A 23,707-nucleotide genomic window follows, 5' to 3' on the forward strand; every position below is an offset into this window, starting at 1 on the left:
TGTGTTTGAGCCAATCAGTTGTGTTGTGACAAGGTAGGGGTGGTATACAGAAGATAGCCCTATTTGGTAAAAGACCAAGTACATATTAGGGCAAGAACAGCTAAAATAACAAAGGGAAACAGCCTATCATTACTTTAAGACATGATGGTCTGTCAATACGGAAAATTGGGTAGTCGCAAAAACCATCTAGCATGATGAAACTGGCTTTCATGAGGACCGCCACAGGAAAGGAGGACCTCTGCTGCAGTTACCTCTGCTACAGAGGACAAGTTCATTAGAGTTAACTGCAACTCAGATTGCAGCCCAAATCAAGGCTTCACAGAGTTCAAGTAACAGACAGATCTCAACATCAACTGTTCAGAGGAAACTGCGTGAATCAGGACATCATGGTCGAATTGCTGCAAAGAAACAAGAAACTACTACTAAAGGACACAAATAAGAAGAAGAGACTTGCTTGGGCCAAGAAACACGAGCAATGGACATTAGCCCGGTGGAAATCTGTCCTTTGGTCTGATGTGTCCAAATGTGAGATGTTTGGTTCCAACCGCTGTGTCTTTGTGAGACACAGAGTAGGTGAAAGGATGATCTCCACATGTGTGAAGCATGGAGGAGGAGGTGTGGGGGTGGTTACACAGATTTTTTTTTACCAATATGGCTACCACATTCTGCAATGATACGCCATCCCATCTGGTTTGGACTTAGGACAATGACCCAAAGCACACCTCCAGGCTGTGTACAGGCTATTAGACCAAGGAGAGTGATGGAGTGCTGCATCAGATGACCTGGCCTCCACAATCACCAACCTCAAACAAATTGAGATGGTTTGGGATGAGTTGGACAGCAAAGTGAAGGAAAAGCAGCCAACAAGTGCTCAGCATATGTGGAAACTCCTTCAAGAGTGGTGGAAAAGCATTCCTCATGATGCTGGTTGAGAGAATGCCAAGAGTGTGCAAAGCTGTCATCAGTGCAAAGGGTGGCTACTTTGAAGAATATAAAATATAAAATGTATTTCGATTTGTTTAACACTTTTTGGGTTGCTATGTGATTCCATATGTGTTATTTCATAGTTTTGATGTCTTCACTATTATTCTACAATGTAGAAAATAGTCAAAATAAAGAAAAACCCTTGAATGAGTAGGTGTGTCCAAACTTTTGACTGGTACTGTATAATTGGACCATGTCAGAGCATCTGTTATGATAATAATTCATATAAAGTAGGCTACAGTCATTTGTTAAATTAGAGGCGCAGGTGAAATACTATAAAAGACAGATGGGAAATCGAACGAGAGACAGCTGAGCTTGCTCTTTCGGCACGCTGCATTTCGCAGAGTGCGTTTTTAGAGATCGGTGGGACTTTTTTGCAGAAAGTACAGATTGGCTCATCAGATATCGTTTCCCAAAACCAATCTTATTGGATTTTTATTTAAGACCTGCTTTAGAAAGGCACACACACATGCTATTCCGGTGCACATGCAAGTGCTATCCACCCTCTGGTTTTTGCCAACGGGAACTTTTCAGTGTGAGCTTGCCGATCAGCATCTCACAGCCCTTGATGAGCCTATGTTTTGGATGCAGTCATCAGCAAAACGACCAGTTACATAAAATGTCCATACACCATCGCACAACAGGTTGAAGTCAATAGGGGTTTCTTTGCCCATCAGCATTCCCAACAATGAACGGAGCAATGGATGGCACCTACATCGCCATAAAAGAACCATCCCAAAACGAGTTAAACTATGCCGCCTCAGCCAGCGTGTGAACAGAAAAGGCTTCCACTCATCTGCGGGTGATAATAAAATAATACGCAAAATAAGTTGTTGAATGTGGTGGCAGGGTGGCCATGTGGAAAGCACGACACGTTCATTCTGCAGAACGGCAATGGCACAGTTGCTTGCGAAAGTATTCACCCCCCTTGGCATTTTTCCTATTGTGTTGCCTTACAAGCTGGAATTAAAATTGTTTTTTTAGGGGATGGCATCATTTGATTTACACAACATGCCTACCACTTTGAAGATGCAAAATATTTTTTATTGTGAAACAAACAGAACTTGAGCATGCATAACTTTTCATCCCCCCCAAAGTCAATACTTTGAAAAGCCACCTTTTGCAGCAATTACAGCTGCAAGTCTCTTGGGGTATGTCTCTATAAGCTTGGCACATCTAGCCACTGGGATTTTGCCCGTTCTTCAAGGCATAACTGCTTCAGCTCCTCCAAGTTGGATGGGTTCCTCTGGTGTTCAGCAATCTAATAGTCATACCACAGATTCTCAATTGGATTGAGGTCTGGGCTTTGACTAGGCCATTCCAAGACATTTAAATGTTTCCCCTTAAACCATTTGAGTGTTGCTTTAGTAGTATGCCTAGGGTCATTGTCCTGTTGGAAGGTGAACCGCTGTCCCAGTCTCAAATCTCTGGAAGACTGAAACAGGTTTCTCTCAAGAATTTCCCAGTATTTAGTGCCATCCATCATTTCTTAAATTCTGACCAGTTTCCCAGTCCCTGCCGATGAAAAACATCCCCACAGCATGATGCTGATACCCCCATGCTTCACTGTGGGGATGGTGTTCTCAGGGTGATGAGAGGTGTTGGGTTTGCGCCAGAAATAGTGTTTTCCTTTATGTCTAAAAAGCTCAATTTTAGTCTCATCTGTCCACAGTACCTTCTTCCATATGTTTGGGGAGTCTCCCACATACCTTTTGGCGAACACCAAACGTGTTTGCTTATTTTTTTCTTTAAGCAATGGCTTTTTTCTGGCTACACTTCTGTAAAGCCCAGCTCTGTGGATTGTATGGCTTAAAGTGGTCCTATGGACAGATACTCCAATCTCCGCTGTGGAGCTTTGCAGCTCCTTAAGAGTTATCTTTCTCTCTTTGTCTCTTTGTTGCCTCTCTGATTAATGCCCGCCTTGCCTGGTCCGTATTTCTTGGTGGGCGGCCCTCTCTTGGCAGGTTTGTTGTGGTGCCATATTCTTTACATTTTTAAATAATGGATTTAATGGTGCTCCGTGGGATGTTCAAAGTTTCTGATATTTTTTTACAACCCAACCCTGATCTGTACTTCTCCACAACTTTGTCCCTGACCTGTTTGGAGAGCTCCGTGCCGCTTGCTTGGAGGTGCCCCTTGCTTCGTGGTGTTGCTGACTCTGGGGCCATTCAGAACAGGTGTATATATACTGAGATCATGTGACAGATCATGTGACATTTAGATTGCACACAGGTGGACTTTATTTAACTAATTATGTGACTCCCGAAAGTAATTGGTTGCACCAGATCTTGTTTAGGGGCTTCATAGCAAAGAGCTGAATACATTGGCACGCACCACTTTTCCGTATTTTTTTGTTGTTGTTGACTTTTTTTAAACAAGTAATTTTTTCCATTTCCTTCACCTATTTAAACTATTTTGTGTATGTCCATTACATTAAACCCAAATAAATATCCATTTAAATTACAGGTTGTAATGCAACAAAATAGGAAAAACGCCAAGGGGGATGAATACTTTTGCAAGGCACTGTATATGCCTACAGGAGGGTGCTGTTGAGGATGGATGGCATTTTAGTGAGTTGTCTAGCTACTCATTTTAAGTATATTTACCATTGCTAAAGCGACTTGAATTGTCCTAATGGTCCTCTCTTTGTAGCTATGTTTTAATTTGTACAGGTAACCACAACTGAGTGAGCAAAGTAAAACATTTTGTTTGTACTCAATCTCTGACACTAGGCACCTCTATTTCAGTCTCGGAAAAGTAATTTTTTTTCGTAGCTTTTTTTGTTTGCCCGTTGTAGGTTATATTTCATGGTACTGCGTTGTATATTCCCCACAGGCTTTAAAGACATTATTTTGACCATATGTGACCCACCGGCTTGATTCGGTTCTAGTAGCAACATGACATTTTTATTTTTACTTTTAAATTGGAATAAAGTAGAGACTCAGAGCTACAAAAGGGTACATCAGCCATACACTGCAGTTGAGGAACAATGGGAAAGTAATTCTGCTTTGAAAGTTGATAAACTTGTAACCCCACTTTTGAGGAAAGGGCCCTTGAATGTTTTTGTACATGGTACACCTACTGGAGAGCTCTTTGTCTACACCTATTCCGCATCATTCACACCCTCTTAGCCCCACCCATCTCTTTACAATAAGGAAAACCTAAAGGTAAAAATCCACTTTATCTACTCTTTGGCCTATATCCTATTTTCTGACTTTGAAAGTGGCCAGATAAAAACTATTTATAATTAGATGATGCTTACCCAGACACTTGTCTACATTGATGGGTCATGTGAAAGAAATGCTACAACCACCCCCAACCACATCTAGTTATTTGTACGGGTCACTATTGTCTATACATGTACACATGTTCCTGAAATACAATAAATGGCCATAATCAACCTCAGACACACCTGGCTAACTTGATGGGTCTAGTAATCATTCTCTTGCGAAGTGGAGTCTTGTTTAGACATGTAGCTACCGAGCTAAACAATTAACTATATTCCCAACCCATAGCTACAGTACAAATGGATTGCCATAGCTTGCCACTATGCATAAAATGCTAGAGTATGAATCTGCAGGTAGCTAAAGCAAACAAACTAGGTTCAAAGCTAGCTAGCTAACATTAGGCTACAACTAGCAATGCAAATGGATTTCTGAGATCCTAATAATATTACTACACAGATCATACACGTAATGTTAGCTAGTGATCTAGCTAACTAACAGTATGCTTTAACTTGCAATGAAAACGACTTTCTGACAAAATTAGAAATGTATAATATCTGAAAATGTAGCTAGACTTGTACATGGATGAACACTTCACAGCAGCATGTCTTTTCCGTTTGGTTTGTAGCTAGGCACATGAAAGTTCACATGTTCCAGAAGGCATTTCTGCTAAAAAACACATTTTGATAAAAAATGTTTTTGTTAAAATGCCTCTCCTGTGAATTAGTGACGTGCGACATACGCCTAGCTTATTAAACATTCTGAATTCCCTTCGTAAGTAGTATTTTATAATAATTTCTAAGCAATATTGATAAATAAGGTCCCAGGACTCGGACTTGACTTGGACTCGAGTCACGATTGTCATGACTTATGACTCGACTCGGACTCGACCAGTGAGCACTCGGACTTGGACTCGATCAGTAGTGACTTTGTTGTCAGAAAATCTCTTTGTTGCATGATTTAACATAGTAGCTACAACAGCAAATGTTAGAGTGCTGTAATATGTAGATATCCTTACAATGTGCAACAATGTAACAGAATTTAGATTTTAAAATGGTTGGACCACAGCTTTAGCACTACCAAGGGACTCTTGACTCAAGTATAAAGAACTAGGACTTTAACACTAGGGACTTTGGACTCGACTCTGACTCGAGGTTTAGTGTGTTGACTACTTCACTGGTCTACACTGTGGATATTGCTGTAATCAGGTTCTCACTGGATTCTTATCAGTTTGGAATCAAACAAAACAGATAGAAAGTAGATAGCCAAATACTGTTTTGTCTGTGTGTAAAGTTTTGTGATGTGTTTTCTGATGACAGCATAATTGTACAGTGACTTTGGCCTAGTCTTTAGTTTATCAGTAGACTGTTAATAATATGATGTATTTGTAAATATATACTGTAGTACTTGAGTGGATTTGAGAAAAGGAATATATATGTAGGCCACAATATAATACTGTATACCGTGTAAAATACCTAGGGCTGGTTTCCTGAACACAGACTAAGCCTAGCCATGGACTTAAGCATGCTCAATGTAGAGTGTGTGTCCTGGAAACCATCCCTTGATGTCTTTCTATAATTATCTTGTTAACCATGCTGAATGTACTACTACTACAGATGTAGGATCTTAATTTGATCACTCTTTTGTTGTTGACATTGTTCTTACACAGCAGGAAATGCAAGCTTGTAGTGTATTTGAGTTTGAAAAAGGCTTCTAAAGTTTGTAATTTCCAGTTTAAAATGTCAGACTTGATTTGCCTCAACAAAAAATGTATCAACCCCTACAAAAATGTAAATTTTAATTATAATCCACATCAGTGGAGGCTGCTGAGGGGATGAATGGCATCAAACACATGGAAACCATGTCTGATGTATTTGATACCATTCCACACCTATTCCGCTCCAGCCATTACCACACCAACCTCCAGTGATCCACATAATAATTCAAAATTTCTGTTGATGCAGGATTATTTTCCTGCTGTAGCAAACTGGCTCAAATGAAGATTCTACATCTGTACCTGGTGGCAGTGAGTGAAGAAATGTTGTTTATCCATCTTCCATTTCATAAATCTTCTTCCTGTAGAAGACCTGCAGCTAGTTTATAACAGTAGACCACTATCAGTTGTTAGTCAACCACCAGCAACGACAGAACCACTCTGTCTGTTGCGTTAACCTTTGTGTGAAGTGAACCTTGGGTGCTGAAAGTTGCACAAAAGCTGATCAGATGTTTTATTAGTGTTATTTATTTTGTTCTATCCTGGTGATCTCAATCTCTGGCTTTTAATTCACTCAAGCTGTACCATGCTGTTGCATAAACCAGAATAAAGAAGTTGACTAATCTACTGATCTCCTTATTTGGTGTATGTATGTTGTGTAGGCCTATCATGATTAATGAGCTGATTAATGACATTATATCACATCATTTCATCAGTTGCTGCCCATAACGTCATCACTAACATTGCAACAGCGTCTTTTTTCCACACCAACAGAGGACAATTTGGTCTTTGTTATGCTTGCTCCCTTGCTCGTTCCTTTTCTCCCTTTCTCCCCTTTTCTCTTTCTCCTTATTTCACCCCTTTTCTCCTCACTCCATTTGTAATTCTTATCCCAAGCCTAACCTGTTTAATAGCAACATAAACCACACTCAAGGCTTACACTACAGATTTACATCTGTGGTAGCTAGATGAACAGACATTGAATTCATTACTATTTTAACTATTGCTGCTGACTACTGAAAAAAACTCCAAACTATGTTGAATGTTCAACACCTACAGTACCAGTAAAAAGTTTGTACACACCTACTCATTCAAGGGTTTTTCTTTCATTGTAGAATAATAGTGAAGACATCAAAACTATGAAATAACTATGAAATAACCAAAAAACGTGTTAGCCACCCTTTTCCCAGATGACAGCTTTGCACCCTCTTGGCATTCACTCAACCAGCTTCATGAAGTAGTCACCTGGAATGCATTTCAATTAACAGGTGTGCCTTGTTAAAAGTACATTTGTGGAATGTCTTTCCTTCTTAATGCGTTTGAGCCAATCAGTTGTGTTGTGACAAGCTCGGGGTGGTATACAGAAGATAGCCCTATTTGGTAAAAGACCAAGTCTTTTATGGCAAGAACAGCTCAAATTATCAAAGAGAAACGACATGAAGGTCAGTCAATCTGGTAAATTTCAAAAACTTTGAAAGTTTCTTCAAGTGCAGTCGCAAAAAACATCAAGCGCTATGATGAAACTGGCTCTCATGAGGACCGCCACAGGAAAGGAAAACCCAGTGTTACCTCTGCTGCGGAGGATAAGTTCATTAGGTACCAGCCTCAGAAATTCAGCCCAAATAAATGCTTCACAGAGGTCAAGTAACAGACACATCTCAACATCAACTGTTAAAAGGACACCAATAATAAGAAGAGACTTGTTTGGGCGAAGAAACACAAGCAGTGGAATTCTGTCCTTTGGTCTGATGAGTCCAAATTTGAGATTTTTGGTTCCAACCGCCATGTCTTTGTTAGACACAGAGTAGGTGAATGGATGATCTCCCCATGTGTGGTTCCCACCGTTAAGCATGGAGGAGGAGGTGTGATGGTCTGGGGGCGCTTTGCTGGTGACACTGTCTGTGATTTATTTAGAATTCAAGGCACACTTAACCAGCATGGCTACCACAGCAGTCTGCAGCGATACGCCGTCCCATCTGGTTTGCACTTAGTGAACTATTATTTGTTTTTCAACAGGACAATGACCCAACACACCTCCAGGCTGGGTAAGGGCTATTTGACCAAGACGGAGAGTGATGGAGTACTGCATTAGATGACCTGGCCTCCAAAATCACCCAACCTCAATCCAATTGAGATGGTTTGGGATGAGTTGGACGGCAGAGTGAAGGAAAAGCAGCTAACAAGTGCTCAGCATATGTGGGAACTCCTTCAAGACTGTTGAAAAAATATTCCAGGTGAAACTGGCTGGGAGAATGCCAAGAGTGGGCAAAGCTGTCATCAAGGGAAAGGGTGGCTACTTTGAAGAATCTAAAATATATTTTAATTTGTTTAATACTTTTTTGGTTACTACATTATTCCATATATGTTAATTCATAGTTTTCATGTCTTCACTATTATTCTACAATGTAGAAATTAGTAAAAATAAAGAAAAACCCTTGAATGAGTAGGTGTGTCCAAACCTTTGACTCGTACTGTAAGTTCAACTGAAACAACTCCATGTGATATGGCCTGTAGCTCATGACAATGTATAGAGTCGGAGAATCCCTAAAAGTCTACAGTATTATCTATAGTGTCTGTTGTATGTTCATACACTACAATTAATGACTTGTGTTTTCAAACATCATAAACTTAATATTTGTTTATCATACCCTGTCTATGATACATGCCATACAGTATAAATGTTTTCCATGTATATTGTGTTTACAAATAAACATTTTACACAGCCTTTAATACAGTATGCCACATATACTCTTTGTAGAAAAAAGGTTTGAAGTCAGTGTGAATATCAGAGAATGAGCTGGTTTTCAATTAGATTTGTTCCTGTCTGAAAAACGTTGTTAGATCTCTCTGATTGATTTGGTTTTGGTTCCATAGCTACATTTGGCACTTGGACACTCTAACACAACTCCTGGTTGACATTGCTGTTGCGACTTAAACAGATACGCTTGTGGTAGGGCACCAGTTATAAATGCGTTATAAGAACAAATGTTTTAATAAAAAAAACAGCTATAATGTACAGTATGACAGCATCTGTTACACTATGTTCACTCTCCCCCAGTAAGTGCCACTAAAGCATGAAGTGATCTTGCACATTTCTATGGCTTTCGTCAACACTACACTGACATTAGTGTTCTAATCTACTCTACATTGGTTGGCTCAGAAAGTTGTTTCATTTAGCACATATTGTAACTCTATAACTGTACACTTAGAACTAATCAACCAGAACTTTATCTCTTTATTTAGTTCTAATTTAGTCTAACTTATGTCTATTTTCTACATGTAGAATCCCAGAAAACTGTAATTAATAGTAATTCCTCCAAACACGTCTGATGTAGCAGTGAAAGAGCTAATTGAGCTCAATGTTAACCACTCAAACACAAACTTTAGCTTATCAGTTAAGTCCTTAGATCGCTCTAGAGGTCAATATATAATCTCTGTGCATTTTACATCATATCCTTATGTCCTTACATAACAGATAAATATCTTGGTTTAGCTCGGCAGACTAACAGTGTCTTGTGACGCATAGATGACTCATGGTTCAAACCCAGTAGTATCTACCTACAGGTCAATAGTGTCACTACACACACTAAAAGCATCGATCTGTCGGCACACGTTGACGAACTCCGCTTGTACGGCCAGATCCCGTTCCAGCAACCTGCTTTCACTCAGGTCCTCTCTGCCCGCCAGCCGCCCCTCCCCCTGGCTGTCCTGCGAGGTGGAGCTGAGGGTGCGGTAGCGTCTGTGGTGGGTGAGGTTGGGAAGCGTCCTGGGCAGACTGCTCTGGGAATGGAGCTGCCCTCTCTTGGAGTGGGGATGCGAATGCACCCCTCCTGCCCCCGGGCTGGAGAACAGACCCTGGGAAGACCCACTCAGGGATTCCTGGCACATGCAGCTGGAGTTACTACCTCTCCACCAGCGCTCAGGGGGAGATATGGGATCGCCGTGGCCTGGGAGGATGCACTCAGGCTGGGGTGGCCGTGTAGGAGACATATCCACATCCCTACAGGAAGAGGTCCGGTAGAGGGAGCTGTCGGCTGAGTTGTGTCCAGGTTGTGAGGCACTCTGGCTGAGGTGGGAGCCAGGGGAGTTCAGGGAGAGGCTGGAGGATACATGGAGTAGCCTAGGATGACTGAAGAGACTGTGGGGGAACAGGGTTTCGTTGTACAGGGCCTGGTCTATGCTCCGGGACAGGTCGATTGGAGAGGGGGGGCGCAGGTACATTGTGGAGTCAGTGTCCAGAACTAGACTAGCCTGGGAAGAGCCCTGGGATGCAACCCCAGCTTGAGGCATCCATGGTGGGCTGGGAGGTTCAGGGAGGTGGGGGTGTCTGGAGGTTCTGGTCTGGCCAGGGTGGGTGTTAGGGTTAGGATGCAGGTTGAGTCCGTTTGAGGGGGGGTCCATTAGTGTATAAAGGGGGAACGCTTCGGACTTGCACTTACTGATGACATCACACACCACCAGCTTCTCTTCCTGCCCCAGGGACCAGGGGTAGTGAGGGGGGAGGGCTGGGGAGAGGGGAAGGGGGTGGCTAGGCCCTCCTGAGGGTGAGCCACAGGGCAGCTGTACCCAGGACCCCGGACGGGGGTTGCAGTTGGGTTTAGTCCAGGGGCAGGAGTTAGAGTTGGAGCAACAGAAGAGGAGGGGATGAGTGCCGATGATTGACAAGGACAGACACACCCCCACCTCACAGAGCCTGCAGCCCAGCTGGTAGCCCCACCAAGGCCAGGGCTGAAACCCCGCCCCAGCACTCACCCCTCCAAACCCCATTGCATGTAACATCCCATACAGCTGGAGCCCCCCACAGCTTAACAGGCACAGAGACCCTCCCACCCCAGCCCCTGCCGCCTTGCTCCACTCCCCAGCCTCAGCGAATGGGCAGCGGGACGGCCGCTCCACCAACACCGGGGAACCTGTTACCTCTCCCTCACCATCACTCAGCCGTTGGACATGCTTGGTGTCTTGTCGTACAAAGCAGTAGAAGAGGAGGAAGGAGCAGGAGAGGAGGAGGCAGAGGAGGATGAACACTCCCTGGGGGAGTAGGAGGAGGACAGGGAGGCTGGGGAAGACATGGAAGAGAGTTATGGAGCCCAGGGAGGCCCCAAAGTGCAACAGGGAGAGGGAGAACAAGAGACAGGGCCGGGGCAGAGCTGAGAGAGGGAGAGAGAGAGAGAGGGAGAAAGGGAGGGAGAGGTGCATGCGAGAGCGGAGGGAGAGGAGGAGGAAGGAGAGGGAGAAGGCAGAGGTGAGGCAGGGTAAGGGTAGCTCAGAAAGTAGGAGAGAGCCCAGAGCAGACAGGCGGTCCTGGTGACTATAAGCATCATACAGCAGAGTGAATGCTCTAGTGCCTCCAGTGGCCAGGAGGAACAGATGCAGCAGGGTGAAGTAGGGGCTTCCCGGGGGGCAGCGCAGGGGCAGGCCTAACAGGCAGAGTACAGATATCAGACCTAATGCAGCGAACACAGATCCCAGACCGTAGATGTGGACCTCCCAGGCAAAGCCCCAGGTGGCCAGAGCTGAGTTCCAATCAGAATACAGAGGCACAAAGAGAGGAGGTGTTAGAGACAGAATGGGGCGCTGGGATTTATTTGAGATGATGTCATCAGGGTAAACAGGGCTCCAGGATAGATTTGTGTTGCAGGGTGTGGCCTTGGTCTCCAGGCTGCAGTCGAGGATAGGTGTCTCATTGGTGGCTGACTTAGGCCACACCTCCTCTGGAGACACACCTGTAAAACAGAAACAAAGATGGTTGAAACTGATGCCCAAATCAACTCCTTGCTCCTATCCCCAGATCTGAGGCGTTTCATAGGGTGAAACATCAGCGAGTGTGGTGTAATCTATTGCAAAAGTACATGCTTGTAACTGGGAATCTCTAACTGGGTCAGAGAGAGAGAGAGAGAGCCAGGGGAGAGAGAGACGGGGGGGGGGGGCAGATTAGGTAGTATTGACCCCATTGCTGTTCTCATTTGTGAACTATTTATAAATCGCAGAAACTGGCACACTCACTAACATTACATAATTTATAACATAGTATTGTAGGTGCACATACACATTCCATATGTCTGTCCCCTATGATTACATACCATCTGAATAATGTAGACACTTCTATTCCCTATGTGCCTGCCTACTGCCTCTTCATAGAGAAATACAGTAAATACAGTACAGGGATAGGAGCTCTGCGACAAGACCTCTGGTCCCTCCTCTTCACATGCATGTGTGCGTGTGTTTGTTTTATCTTTATTTTAACAGGGCAGACATGTTGAGATTTAGGTCTCATTTCCAAATGCGCCCTGTACAATACAACACAAATATACACACTATACCCAACATACAGTTGAAGTCGTAAGTTTACATACACTTAAATACACTCATTAAAACTTGTTTTTTAACCACTCCACAAATTTCTTGTTAACAAACTATAGTTTTGGCAAGTCGGTTAGGACATCTACTTTGTGCACGACACAAGTAATTTTTCCAACAATTGCTTACAGATTATTTCACTTATAATTCACTGTATCACAATTCCAGTGGGTCAGAAGTTTACATACACTAGTTAACTGTGCCTTTAAACAGCTTGGAAAATTCCAGAAAATGATGTCATCACTTTAGAAGCTTCTGATAGGCTAATTAACTAAATTTGAGTCAATTGGAGGTGTACCTGTGGATGTATTTCAAGGCCTACCTTCAAACTCAGTGCCTCTTCACTTGACATCATGGGAAAATCAAAAGAAATAAGCCAAGACCTCCAAAAAAAATGTAGACCTCCACAATGACCTCCACAAGTCTGGTTCATCATTGGGAGCAATTTCCAAATGCCTGAAGGTACCATGTTCATCTGTACAAACAACAGTACGCAAGTATAAACACCATGGGACCATGCAGCCGTCATACCGCTCAGGAAGGAGATAGAGATAAACGTACTTTGGTGCGAAAAGTGTGAATCAATCCCAAAACAACAGAAAAGGACAAAAGTATCTATATCCACAGTAAAACGAGTCCTATATCGACATAACCTGAAAGGCCGCTCAGCAAGAAAGAAACCACTGCTCCAAAACCACCATAAAAAAAGCCAGACTACAGTTTGCAACTGCACATAGGGACAAAGATCGTACTTTCTGGAGAAATGTCCTCTGGTCTGATGAAACAAAAATAGAACTGTTTGGCCATAATGACCATCGTCATGTTTGGAGGAAAAAGAGGGAGGCTTGCAAGCCGACGATCACCATCCCAACCATGAAGCACGGGGGTGGCAGCATCACGTTGTGGAGATGCTTTGCTGCAGGAGGAACTGGTGCCCTTCACAAAATAGATGGCATCATGAAAGGAAAATGATGTGGATATATTGAAGCAACATCTCAAGACATCAGTCAGGAAGTTAAAGCTTGGTCGCAAAGGGGTCTTCCAAATGGACAGTGACCCCAAGCATACTTCCAAAGTTGTGGCAAAATGGCTTAAGGACAACAAAGTCAAGGTATTGGAGTGGCCATTACAAAGCCCTGACCTCAATCCTATAGAAAATTTGTGGGCAGAACTGAAAAAGCATGTGCGAGCAAGGAGGCCTACAAACCTGACTCAGTTACACCAGCTCTGTCAGGAGGAATGGGCCAAAATTCACCCAACTTACTGTGGGAAGCTTGTGGAAGGCTACCTGAAATGTTTGACCCAAGTTAAACAATTTGAAGGCAATGCTACCAAATACTAATTGAGTGTATGTAAACTTCTGACCCACTGGGAATGTGATGAAAGAAATAGAAGCTGAAATAAATCTTTCTCTCTACTATTATTCTGACATTTTACATTCTTAAAATAAAGTGGTGATCCTAACTGACCTAAAACAGGGAATTCTTACTAGGATTAAATGTCGGGAATTGTAAAAAACTGAGTTTAAATGTATTTGGTTCAGTGTATGTAAACTTCCGACTTCAACTGTATATACATACGCACACACACACATATATATATATATACACTTACTACTGTTCAAAAGTTTGTGGTCACTTAGAAATGTCCTTGTTTTTGAAAGAAAAGCACATTATCTGTCCATTAAATTAAAATAACATCAAATTGATCAGAAATACAAGGTGGACATTGTTAATGTTGTATATGACTATTGTAGCTGGAAACGGCAGATTTTTTATGGAATATCTACATAGGCGTACAGACCATTATCAGCAACCATCACTCCTGTGTTCCAAAGGCACGTTGTGTTAGCTAATCCCAGTTTATCATTTTAAAAGGCTAATTGATCATTAGAAAACCCTTTTGCAATTATGATAGCACAGCTAGAAACTGTTGTTCTGATTAAAGAAGCAATAAAACTGTCCTTCTTTAGACTAGTTGAGTATCTGATCTCATACAACGCTGTGTACTACTCCCTTCACAGAACAGCGCAAACTGGTTCTAACCAGAATAGAAAAAGGAGTGGGAGGCCTGGTGCACAACTGAGCAAGAGGACAAGTACATTAGAGTGTCTAGTTTGAGAAACAGACACCTCACAAGTCCTCAACTGGCAGCTTCAATAAATAGTACCCGCAAAACACCAGTCTCAACGTCAACAGTGAAGAGGCAACTCCGGGATGTCCCACAACTACCAGTCCAGCTATGTTTTGCCATTCATCTAATTTACTGTTATTCACATGGAATTAATTCACAGTCTCCCTCAGTTTAGCTGTTTAAGAAGACAGGACAGAGGAGAGAGAGGGAGTGGTAGAGATGAATGGGAGATGAAGGGGGGATTGAGAGAGGGGAGAAGAGAACGGGGATTGAAGGAGTGGGAGATGAGGCGTGGAGTAAACTGCCCAGTGAATATAAAACAACCGTGTTTGCTAGCAGAATACATATCACACACACACACACACACACACACACACACACACACACACACACACACACACACACACACACACACACACACACACACACACACACACACACTGTGGCACAGAGAAGACACAGAGCAGACAAGTCCCATCGCTTTCCAACACACACTTCAACAGAAAACATACTACTACTACTATGTACTGCTACAGAGGCATGTAAACATAAAATACACATTTCCTGACATCAGAGGTAGGATGTCATGAAGGGAAAATATATAACAGTAAATCCACAGTAAATCAGTTAATTCACCACCAGTGTTACACAAAATAGAAAAATAGGACAATTATTTCTGATCAATATCCTATTCTTTCTTACTAACATCCTGAGGGTATTGTAAAAGCGGACATAAGACGGGAATGGGGTTGGATTTGAGAAGTTCGTCTTACCTGTGTCTGTTCCTGTATCTGTGAGGTTTTCTGTGTAGTCCTCCAATTCTGAAAAGTCTCCAGTCTCCATCACGATATGTCCTTCCATCATGTCTCTTTGTGGGGTGGCTGGTTGGTCCAGAGATAGCAACCCTTTGTCTGTGGCCAAGGCTATGGGTTGGTCTTGGTCCGGGTCAGTAGTGGAGCCTAGCTGTGCTGTCACTGGGGTTGGTAAAGTAGGCCTAGTGAGTGGATTAAAGCCTGGGGTCTCTGTATAGTCAGAGCGAAAGAGAAGGATGGGTGTTGGTCTACCAATACTATCTCCATTCTGTGGGAGTGACAGATGTATCAGAGGAGTTTGTCCATCCTGTGAAGGAGTTAGTGGGGATCCAGCCTTCCCCCTGGTGTTGATCTCTTTTAGCTCGTTTTCAGGATCTCCATCCTGGATCCTGTCTGGTAGTCCATTCCTAAATAAGGTCCCAGTTGGAGGTTTCATTTCCGTCCATGCAGTGACACTGTCTGCCTCTGTGAATCTGATTGTCTCCAGCCCTGTTTGTCTGGGGACAGTTTTAGGTGACTGCTCAGGGCTTTCCAGCAAATCATGGTATTCACCGATAGTTCCTTGAAACTCGTCTGTGTAGTCCTGTTTCTCAGTTTCCTCAGGTTCCAGTATGGAGCCCCTCAGCTCTGGAAACCAACCCAGAGAGTCGGCCATTCTGGCTCCAGCGTTGAGGCCTACCAGAGCCCAGGAGGCCCCTAAAGGGCTGTGTGAAACCTGTACATCTGTCTGTGTGTCTGTGTGTGGGTGAGGTGGTGCCTCTGTGGCCAGGGGGAAGGCATGCAGATGGAGGAGAGGAGTGAGGGAGAGGAAGAGGAGGAGCAGGAAGAGGAGGAGAGAGATACACATCACAACAGCCATAATGGAGACTCTATAGTATAATCTTCTCTGTGAAGTCACATGATGCAGGTAAACATCGCTGTCCAATCACATGATTCCCAGCGAACTCCTCTTTCACCTCGATCCCACACACCTTAGTATCAGCTCACCTGCAGAACACAGACAACACACACCTCAAAGTCAGCATACAAAAAACTGGAGCCATGTCCCTCTCCTCCTCCACTAGAAAAAAACATACCCTTCAATGTATGCACGCATACCCCGTTAGATTTTTCCATGCCTCTCTCTGCCAATGCTCTCAGGAAGTAGCACAGCAGTCACCATATATATTCCTACACACCCAGCTAGCACATTTGGTTCCTTGGAAGTTGTGGGAACCTATGTCTTTGGTTTCCCATTGGTTCTGGGAACGAAGTCATACGTTTCCTGACCGGTAAAACTGAACGTTTTTTAAACTTGTTCTGGGAACGTACATTTTTAGGTTACCGGGAGGTTCTGAGAACATTTTACTATGGGTTCCTGAAAGTTTTCCTGTGAGGTTTTGTTATTGTTCTGAGAACAGAAATTAGAGGTTATTTAGAGTTTTTTTTTATAACTTCCATAAAACATTCACTGAATTTTTCAATAGGACTGCTAGCTTAGGTTAACGGTTTTGAACTCCAGGCACAGATAGGACACATGGAAATTAATTTGCTTCGGCATTAATAATGTGTGGCACAGCATCAGTGAGATTTGAACCTATGATCTTCTGTTCTCTATCCATGGAATTAGTCCATTGCACCACCAGGATGGAGATAGTATTTTCTTTAACTCATACAAAGCTGTTCATTTTGGTCTATTCAAACAGACCCCATTTCAAAGGAAACAAGCACTCATTAAAATCGGGTGTGGCCAATTAGTGGGCTCGACCAACACACCTGAACACACTTAACAAGATATAGGCTAGAGAGAGTTTTGTTGATGCAGAGGACAGAATGTATAGGATTTTCAATATAATATTTAAAAAGTTATTTGAACGTTACTAATGTTTTCTTGTCGTTTTAATGGAACGTTTTCTTAATGTTCTGAGAACATGACTTTAAATAGAACAGTGGTTCTTAACCTTGTTGGAGGTACTGACCCCCACCAGTTTCATATGCGCATTCACCGAACCCTTCTTAATTGGAAAAATAAAATTCAAAACATAGGTATATATTTTACTGGTGCACAAAATGAACCGTGCATCAACATCAGTGTTCAAAGAACAAAACCATTAAAACATGATTTTCACACAAAAACAAAAACATAATAATGAATATTTACTGCAAATCAGTGTGACTTCTGCTGTTGCCTTTCAGAGACCAGTTCAGAAATGCGCGGCTTCACCTTGGCAAGTGCCACTCTCATGTCATTTTCGCAACAAAGTCTGTTCCTTTTCTTCGTTTTTATGTCCAGCATCCTCGAAAAGGATTGCTTGCAAAGATATGTTGTAACAAACGGTATGAAAATCTCCAGAGCTTTCTTAGCAATAACAGGGTACGTTACCATTTGTTGACACCAAAACGTTGAGAGCGTTGTTGTTCTGAAGAGTTGCCGTTGAACCTGGCTCTGCTGAATTTCAATGATTTCATCGAGGTATTCATCATTGACATCTGTTGTCTCAACACTAAACGTGAACGGCTGTCTCACCCATGCTGGATATGACTCTCTTGTAGGGAAGTATCCGTCGAGAGACTTTGCAAGCTCATCTAAGTGCGTGGCAATTGCTTGCTTCAGTTCCGCGGGTACAGAAATGTCTCCGATTCCAGATACATCTTCGATCTTACTTACACAGTCGTCCAGCAGGGGAAAGTTTGCGAAGTTATCGTTCTCTGTTCGTCGTTTCCATAACGGTAGCATTTTTTGAAAAGCCTTCAGGTTTTCTTCCGCTTCGATGATGTTGACTCCACCGCCCTGCATCTGTTGATTGAGATGATTGAGAGCTGCGAAGATATCAGCCATGTACGCTAAAATAGTAGCCTTTTCATCGAATCTGGCTCTCTTCACCTTGAAATCAGCGAGCGTTGTGTTCTTGTATTGTCCATCTCCATGCAGCTTAATGAAGTGTTCTCTTAGTTTTGCCGGTGCTAGACTAGAATTGCTCAACTTGGCATTGCAAATCATGCAGTTAGGACGCTGACTCTCATCACGTTCCGTTATACATGTGAATCCATATTGTACATATTCGTCCGACCACTTTCTTTTTTTGCTCGACATAGTTAGTATGAAGGGATTAAAATATTAAGAAAGAAATCACACGACGTACCATCACGACAGTCACAATTCGACTACTGAGCGCGCCAAATTCCCTGCAGCACAGATAGGCCAAGCGATGTTGCGTGATCACCTGCAGCCAATGATGGCCAAGCGGGGCGTGTCATCACGAATCATATGAGTCGGGTGTGTGTCTTGACCTCCGCCGAACCCCTGAGACTGACTCACCGAACCCCTGGGGTTCGATCGAACCCAGGTTAAGAACCACTGAAATAGAACCACAAGGAAACCTGAAGAACATTGTTTCTTAACGTTGTTAAAAAAAAGTTGGAACATTACTTAAAATAGAATCATGAGGAAATCTGTTGGAAACGTTTTGCTGAAGTATTGAAATTCCAACAGGAGAACGTTGTTTCTTCACATTCTCTGAACTAATTGAGAAAATTCTCAATGTCAAACCATTAGGAGAACAATCCTAGAACATGACAAAAAAATATATTAAATGTAACCATGTTTGAACTTTTAGGAAATGTTCTGTTAAAGTAATGAAATACCAAGAAAATAACGTTATTTTGTCAAGTTCCTTAAATGTCCTGACAAATGTTCCAAAGCCAAGCAACTATCCTGCACCATTCCAAGAACATCGTGGGAATGTTGTATGCAGAATAACCATAGGTCAACCCCGCCTTCACCAAGTGCTAAGAAATATATGGTTCTCAGAACGTTATGTGCTAGCTGGGTACACAGCAACACCAACTTCCTTTCAATCATTGTCTCTCTTCCTTAGCCCTTCACAACTCCCTAAACCCTACCTCAATCTATATCTTCTGGATGCACACACACACACACACACACACACACACACACACACACACACACACACACACACACACACACACACACACACACACACACACACACACACAGCCTGTAGTACTCACTGTGCTGCGTCCCTCTGCTCTCCATCAGACAGACAGGAGAGGAAGAGGACAGGTCCCAGCTCAGCCAGACAACATCCCCCTCTGTCCCACACCACGCTCCTGCTGCTTCCGTTGCTGCTGTAAAGATCCCTCCGTCTGTCTGTGTGTGTGTGTTAGACTGAGTTGCAGGTTCACTCTGCTCCTCTTCTCAGTATCACTCACACACTCAGTATGCTCCTTCTTTCTACCCCTCCCTCCCTCGTTCAAGGGTGTGTGTGTCTCTCTCTCTATGATGTGTGTCAGGAATGCATGGTTCCCGAGGATACACCTCACTGGGCAAATAATTCATCAGTGCGGTCTGGTCGTATTATGGGATGGGAGCCAGTGGGGCACAAAAAGGGTTGGCGCACACACACACTGCAGATAAATATGCCTGTAAGAACGAATCGTTAACAGGAGGGTGGTATTGTGCATAGAATTAACTATCAGATCAATATGGTGTATTGGATGTAATTTGCAGCTGGAGTTGAAACCAACCCTCTCTGTCATGATTAACATAAAAGCAATAGTCAGTGTGAGAATGAAGCCAGTACATCACAAATTATAGAACAAACATCACAAGGAATTTGGAACTTCTTTGTGAGCTAAGAATACACAACTTGTGATTTTGCATTGGTGTTAGTTTGGCATCTTCCTTCTGTTATCACACCATCTCTCTCTCTCATGTTTTATATACATACCCACTTCTCGCTCTGTCTTTATTCCCAATATCTCTCTCCTACTCAACATGTTGATGTCATCAGACTCTGATAGATATAGTACTTTATCTCCCTGCGGGGTAAAGTCCAGGCTCCTGTCCTCATTTAATTCCTCTCTGTATACTTTAAAATAGACACTGATCCACATACTGTACCTTGTTAATCTGTGTACATCTTCAGTCTGCACTCGGGTACTGTCCAGAGTGGAATAGGACTCCACATATGGGTCATTGTGCTGTATCTATATTATAGATCAGCTCTGCTAGTTTACGACTGACTGGGGGTTGGATTATGGGTGAGCATAATTGATTACAGCAGTGCATTCACAGGACATGAACCAATACATCTAGCCTCTGTCTATTCAATATCATACATAACAAACATGCTTTGGTATACAGTATTCCAGTATCTTGAACTTACATTAGTACTGACCAAATATCCATTGGATTTAGAGCAATGAAGAATGGATCATCTTCAGCATCAATATCTCCTCCGTCCCTCGTGTCTGTTGGTCAGACTATCAGGCAGGTTTATGATAAATGAAGCTCTTATTTATCCCTGGCTGTAGTAGATACAGTAGAGCACTCTGTCCCTCCCCTACTTACCCCAGGGAAATATAAGACAGGCAGACAGACGGTCAGACAGACAGATGGTTTCATGTGATCTTATGTGAAGTTAATGTCACAACATGTAAAGCAACATGTGATAACATGAAACTACAAATGTGAAGACGTGATCACATGTGAAGTGTTCCAAAAACACATGTTTTCACTTCATTTCACATGGGAAATTTCTCGTGAAATCATGTGATTTTCCAAATGTGAAATCATGTTTTTTTTTCTGAAAGGCCAGTGTAAAATGAGATAGAGTTTGGTCTCAGCATTATCTGTCCCTGTGGATCAGCAGAATCATTGATCCATAACCAGAGAGAGGACCAATAATTGATCAATGATGGATGAATAACAGTCACTAGGACCTGCTCACAGTAGGTCAACCTGGAGGTGAAGGGTCACAGAGTATAGGATAGTTAGCTGGGGTAAAATACTAACCGGGCATTCAACCAGGGGTGTTCTGTACCACATTTAAACTGTTAGTCCACTGAGCTAAAGCGCCGAGACTCAACACAAGTCTTCCGGTTTCCGACAACAGGTGGCCAAATGTGCTGTAGGGGGTTAGCAGAGCCACACCAGAGCCGACTGACACCCGGTGTGATGACCGCACAGGAAGGCACCAACCAGCCAGAACTAAAGGGGTCCGGAGTGGAACAATGACTGACCAAACACATGATCTCAGCGTTGGGCATGGCAAACCAGTATTGGGCACGCCTCACACTGGCTATACAAACCCCCTACACACACTTAAACACAGGATGACATACACACACAGGCTTGCACAGGAACACCGACACTCGGGAACACAAAAACACACTCACATACACAGCTACACGCACACACACCACGTACGCACACGCACGTACGCAGACACACACACATTGTCTGCCTGTATGGCTGCTGAGTCAGGTTTGACAGGGGATGACTTGTCCAAACAGTGGGGCAGTGTGTGTGTGCATGTGTGTGTGTGTCATAAAGGCAGAAATCCATTTGCATGCACAAGAGATACTACAATTCAGATCATACCTGATACCGAGGATTGTGCCCTCTGCTGCAAAGCGCACTGTAGCAGCCAAATGAATTAATAAAAATACTCTTGAAACAAATGGCTGTTTCAACTATGCGAATGTAACCGATGTGAAATGGCTAGTTAGTTAGCGGTGGTGCGCGCTAATAGTATTTCAATCAGTGACGTCACTCGCTCTGAGACTTGAAGTAGGGTTTCCCCTTGCGTTGCAAGGGCCGTGGCTTTTGTGGCGCGATGGGTAACAATGCTTCGTGGGGTGTCAGTTGTTGATGTGTGCAAGGGTCCCTGGTTCGAGCCCGGGTTGGGGCGAAGAGCTGGACGGAACCTACACTGTTACACGAAAACAACACGTTTAAAATGATCGAGGATAAAAACGTAACAAAGAACTAGAAAAAAGTCATTTTCTGAAGTAAATTTGGGTGCTTGCTAGTTTTGAAGTATTTATGGTTGTGAAATAGTAGTAGTAGTGGTAGTGATGGCAGTTGTAATGGTAGTAGTAGTAGTAGTAGTAGCAGTAGTAATAGGGTTTTCTTAGGCTACGGGCTAGTTATAATATAGTGACCTATTCTGGGATGGTTTGTAGGTGTGGAATTATTATAGTGGGTACTATAGCATCATAAGCCATAGAATGTGTTTACGCTCTCAAAATGCTTTAGTTTGAACAATCTCGTCACGCACTGATCTGTTTCACCTGTCCTTGTGCTTGTCTCTACCCCCTTCAGGTGTCGCTTATTTTCCCTGGTGTATTTATCCCTGTGTTTCCTGTCTCTCTGTGCCAGTTCGTCTTGTTTGTCAAGTCAACCAGCATTTTTGTTTCTCAGCTCCTGCTTTCCCAGTCTCTCTTCTCTCGCCCTCCTGGTTTTGACCCTTGCCTGTCCTGACTCTGAGCCCGCCTGCCTGACCATCTGCCTCCTGTGTCTGCATTTGGGTCTCGTCTTGTGCCCTTATAGTACGAACTGACCATGACAGACCCAGCAGACTTGGACCAGCTCCGTCACGCTGTCTCCCTGCAGGGAGCCACCATTGGGAGGCATGAGGAGCTACTTCGGGACCTTTTGGAAGGGCTTCGTTCCCTGACGCAACGCCACGACCAAGGGTTTAAGGTCATAATGGAGCAATTCCGTGAAGTAGCTCATAGGCAGCACGTCACATCTAAGACCTCCCAACCACCCAGTAACATTTCTACTAGTTGTGGATTGGTTCAACCTACCCCGGCTCCCCGAGAACCCTGCTTACCTCCTCCAGAGCGTTATGCAGGTGATCCTGGTACCTGCCGGGCATTCCTTTCCCAGTGCTTCCTCATTTTCGAGTTCCAGCCCTCTTTGTTCCCATCGGACCGGTCGAAGTATTTAATCATGCTAATGTCTGGAAGGGCGCTCTCCTGGGCAACGGCTGTGTGGGAGCAGCAATCCGCAGTGTGCCATAGCCTGGAGGAATTTATGGCAGAGGTGAGGAAGGTTTTCGATTCTCCGATGCTCAGGAGGGAGGCGGCTCAAACTACTGCAGGTACATCAGAACTCCAGTAGTGTGGCAGACTAGGCAGTAGATTTTCGCACATTGGCTGCCGAGAGTTCCTTGAATCCGGAGGCTCTGTTCGACACCTTCCTCCACGGACTGTCGGAGGGGATAAAGGATGAGCTCGCAACTCGGGAAATGCCACTGGACCTCGATTCCCTCATCGCCCTTTTGATTAGGATTGATGGGCGCCTACGAGAATGCCGGTGTGAGAGGAGGTCGGGCCTCGGGAACACTCGTTCATCTGTTGATGCTGGCGCATGCCCTAAGGAATCCAGAAATCCCCGAAGTGTGTATTTCCGAGGAGAGCCTCGAGAATCATCGGTGACGGATGAGTTGGATACTCCACAGCCCATGCAACTGGGAAGAGCTAGATTATCGGATGGGGAACGCTCACGTAGGCTGAGTTCTAACTGTTGTCTGTACTGTGGGGGTGCGGGACATTATATAGCCACCTGCCCGGTCAAGAATTCCTTTTCTCTAGTGGGTACAAGTACTCTGGTGAGCCAGACTGGGAGTTCCCTAATTCCCATCACATGTACACCTTTTTTTTGTGATTCTGCTGTGGGGAGACCAGTCTAA

At 43.6% G+C, this 23,707-nt stretch overlaps 1 protein-coding gene across 1 annotated transcript; it reads right to left on the reverse strand.

Moving 5' to 3' along the window:
- Positions 1–9,480: 9,480 nt before the first annotated feature.
- Positions 9,481–19,359, reverse strand: LOC115197758 (proline-rich transmembrane protein 4). The gene is made up of 3 exons (XM_029759562.1): positions 19,236–19,359; positions 15,186–16,211; positions 9,481–11,645 (listed from the first exon to the last, which is right to left on the reverse strand). Exons 2-3 carry the CDS (start codon positions 16,081–16,083, stop codon positions 9,481–9,483), a joined length of 3,063 nt encoding a protein of 1,020 aa, XP_029615422.1. The 5' UTR covers positions 16,084–16,211; positions 19,236–19,359.
- Positions 19,360–23,707: the final 4,348 nt, after the last annotated feature.

This window comes from Salmo trutta, chromosome 7 (assembly GCF_901001165.1).
Source record: "Salmo trutta chromosome 7, fSalTru1.1, whole genome shotgun sequence".
Taxonomy (NCBI): Eukaryota; Metazoa; Chordata; class Actinopteri; order Salmoniformes; family Salmonidae; genus Salmo; species Salmo trutta.

Excerpts from the sequence above, each read along its gene's own strand:
- LOC115197758 (XM_029759562.1), bottom strand. The coding sequence starts at position 16,083 with ATGGCTGTTGTGATGTGTATCTCTCTCCTCCTCTTCCTGCTCCTCCTC. Across the intron at positions 11,646-15,185 it reads AGATACAGGAACAGACACAG|GTGTGTCTCCAGAGGAGGTG; the intron begins GTAAGACGAACT and ends TCTGTTTTACAG.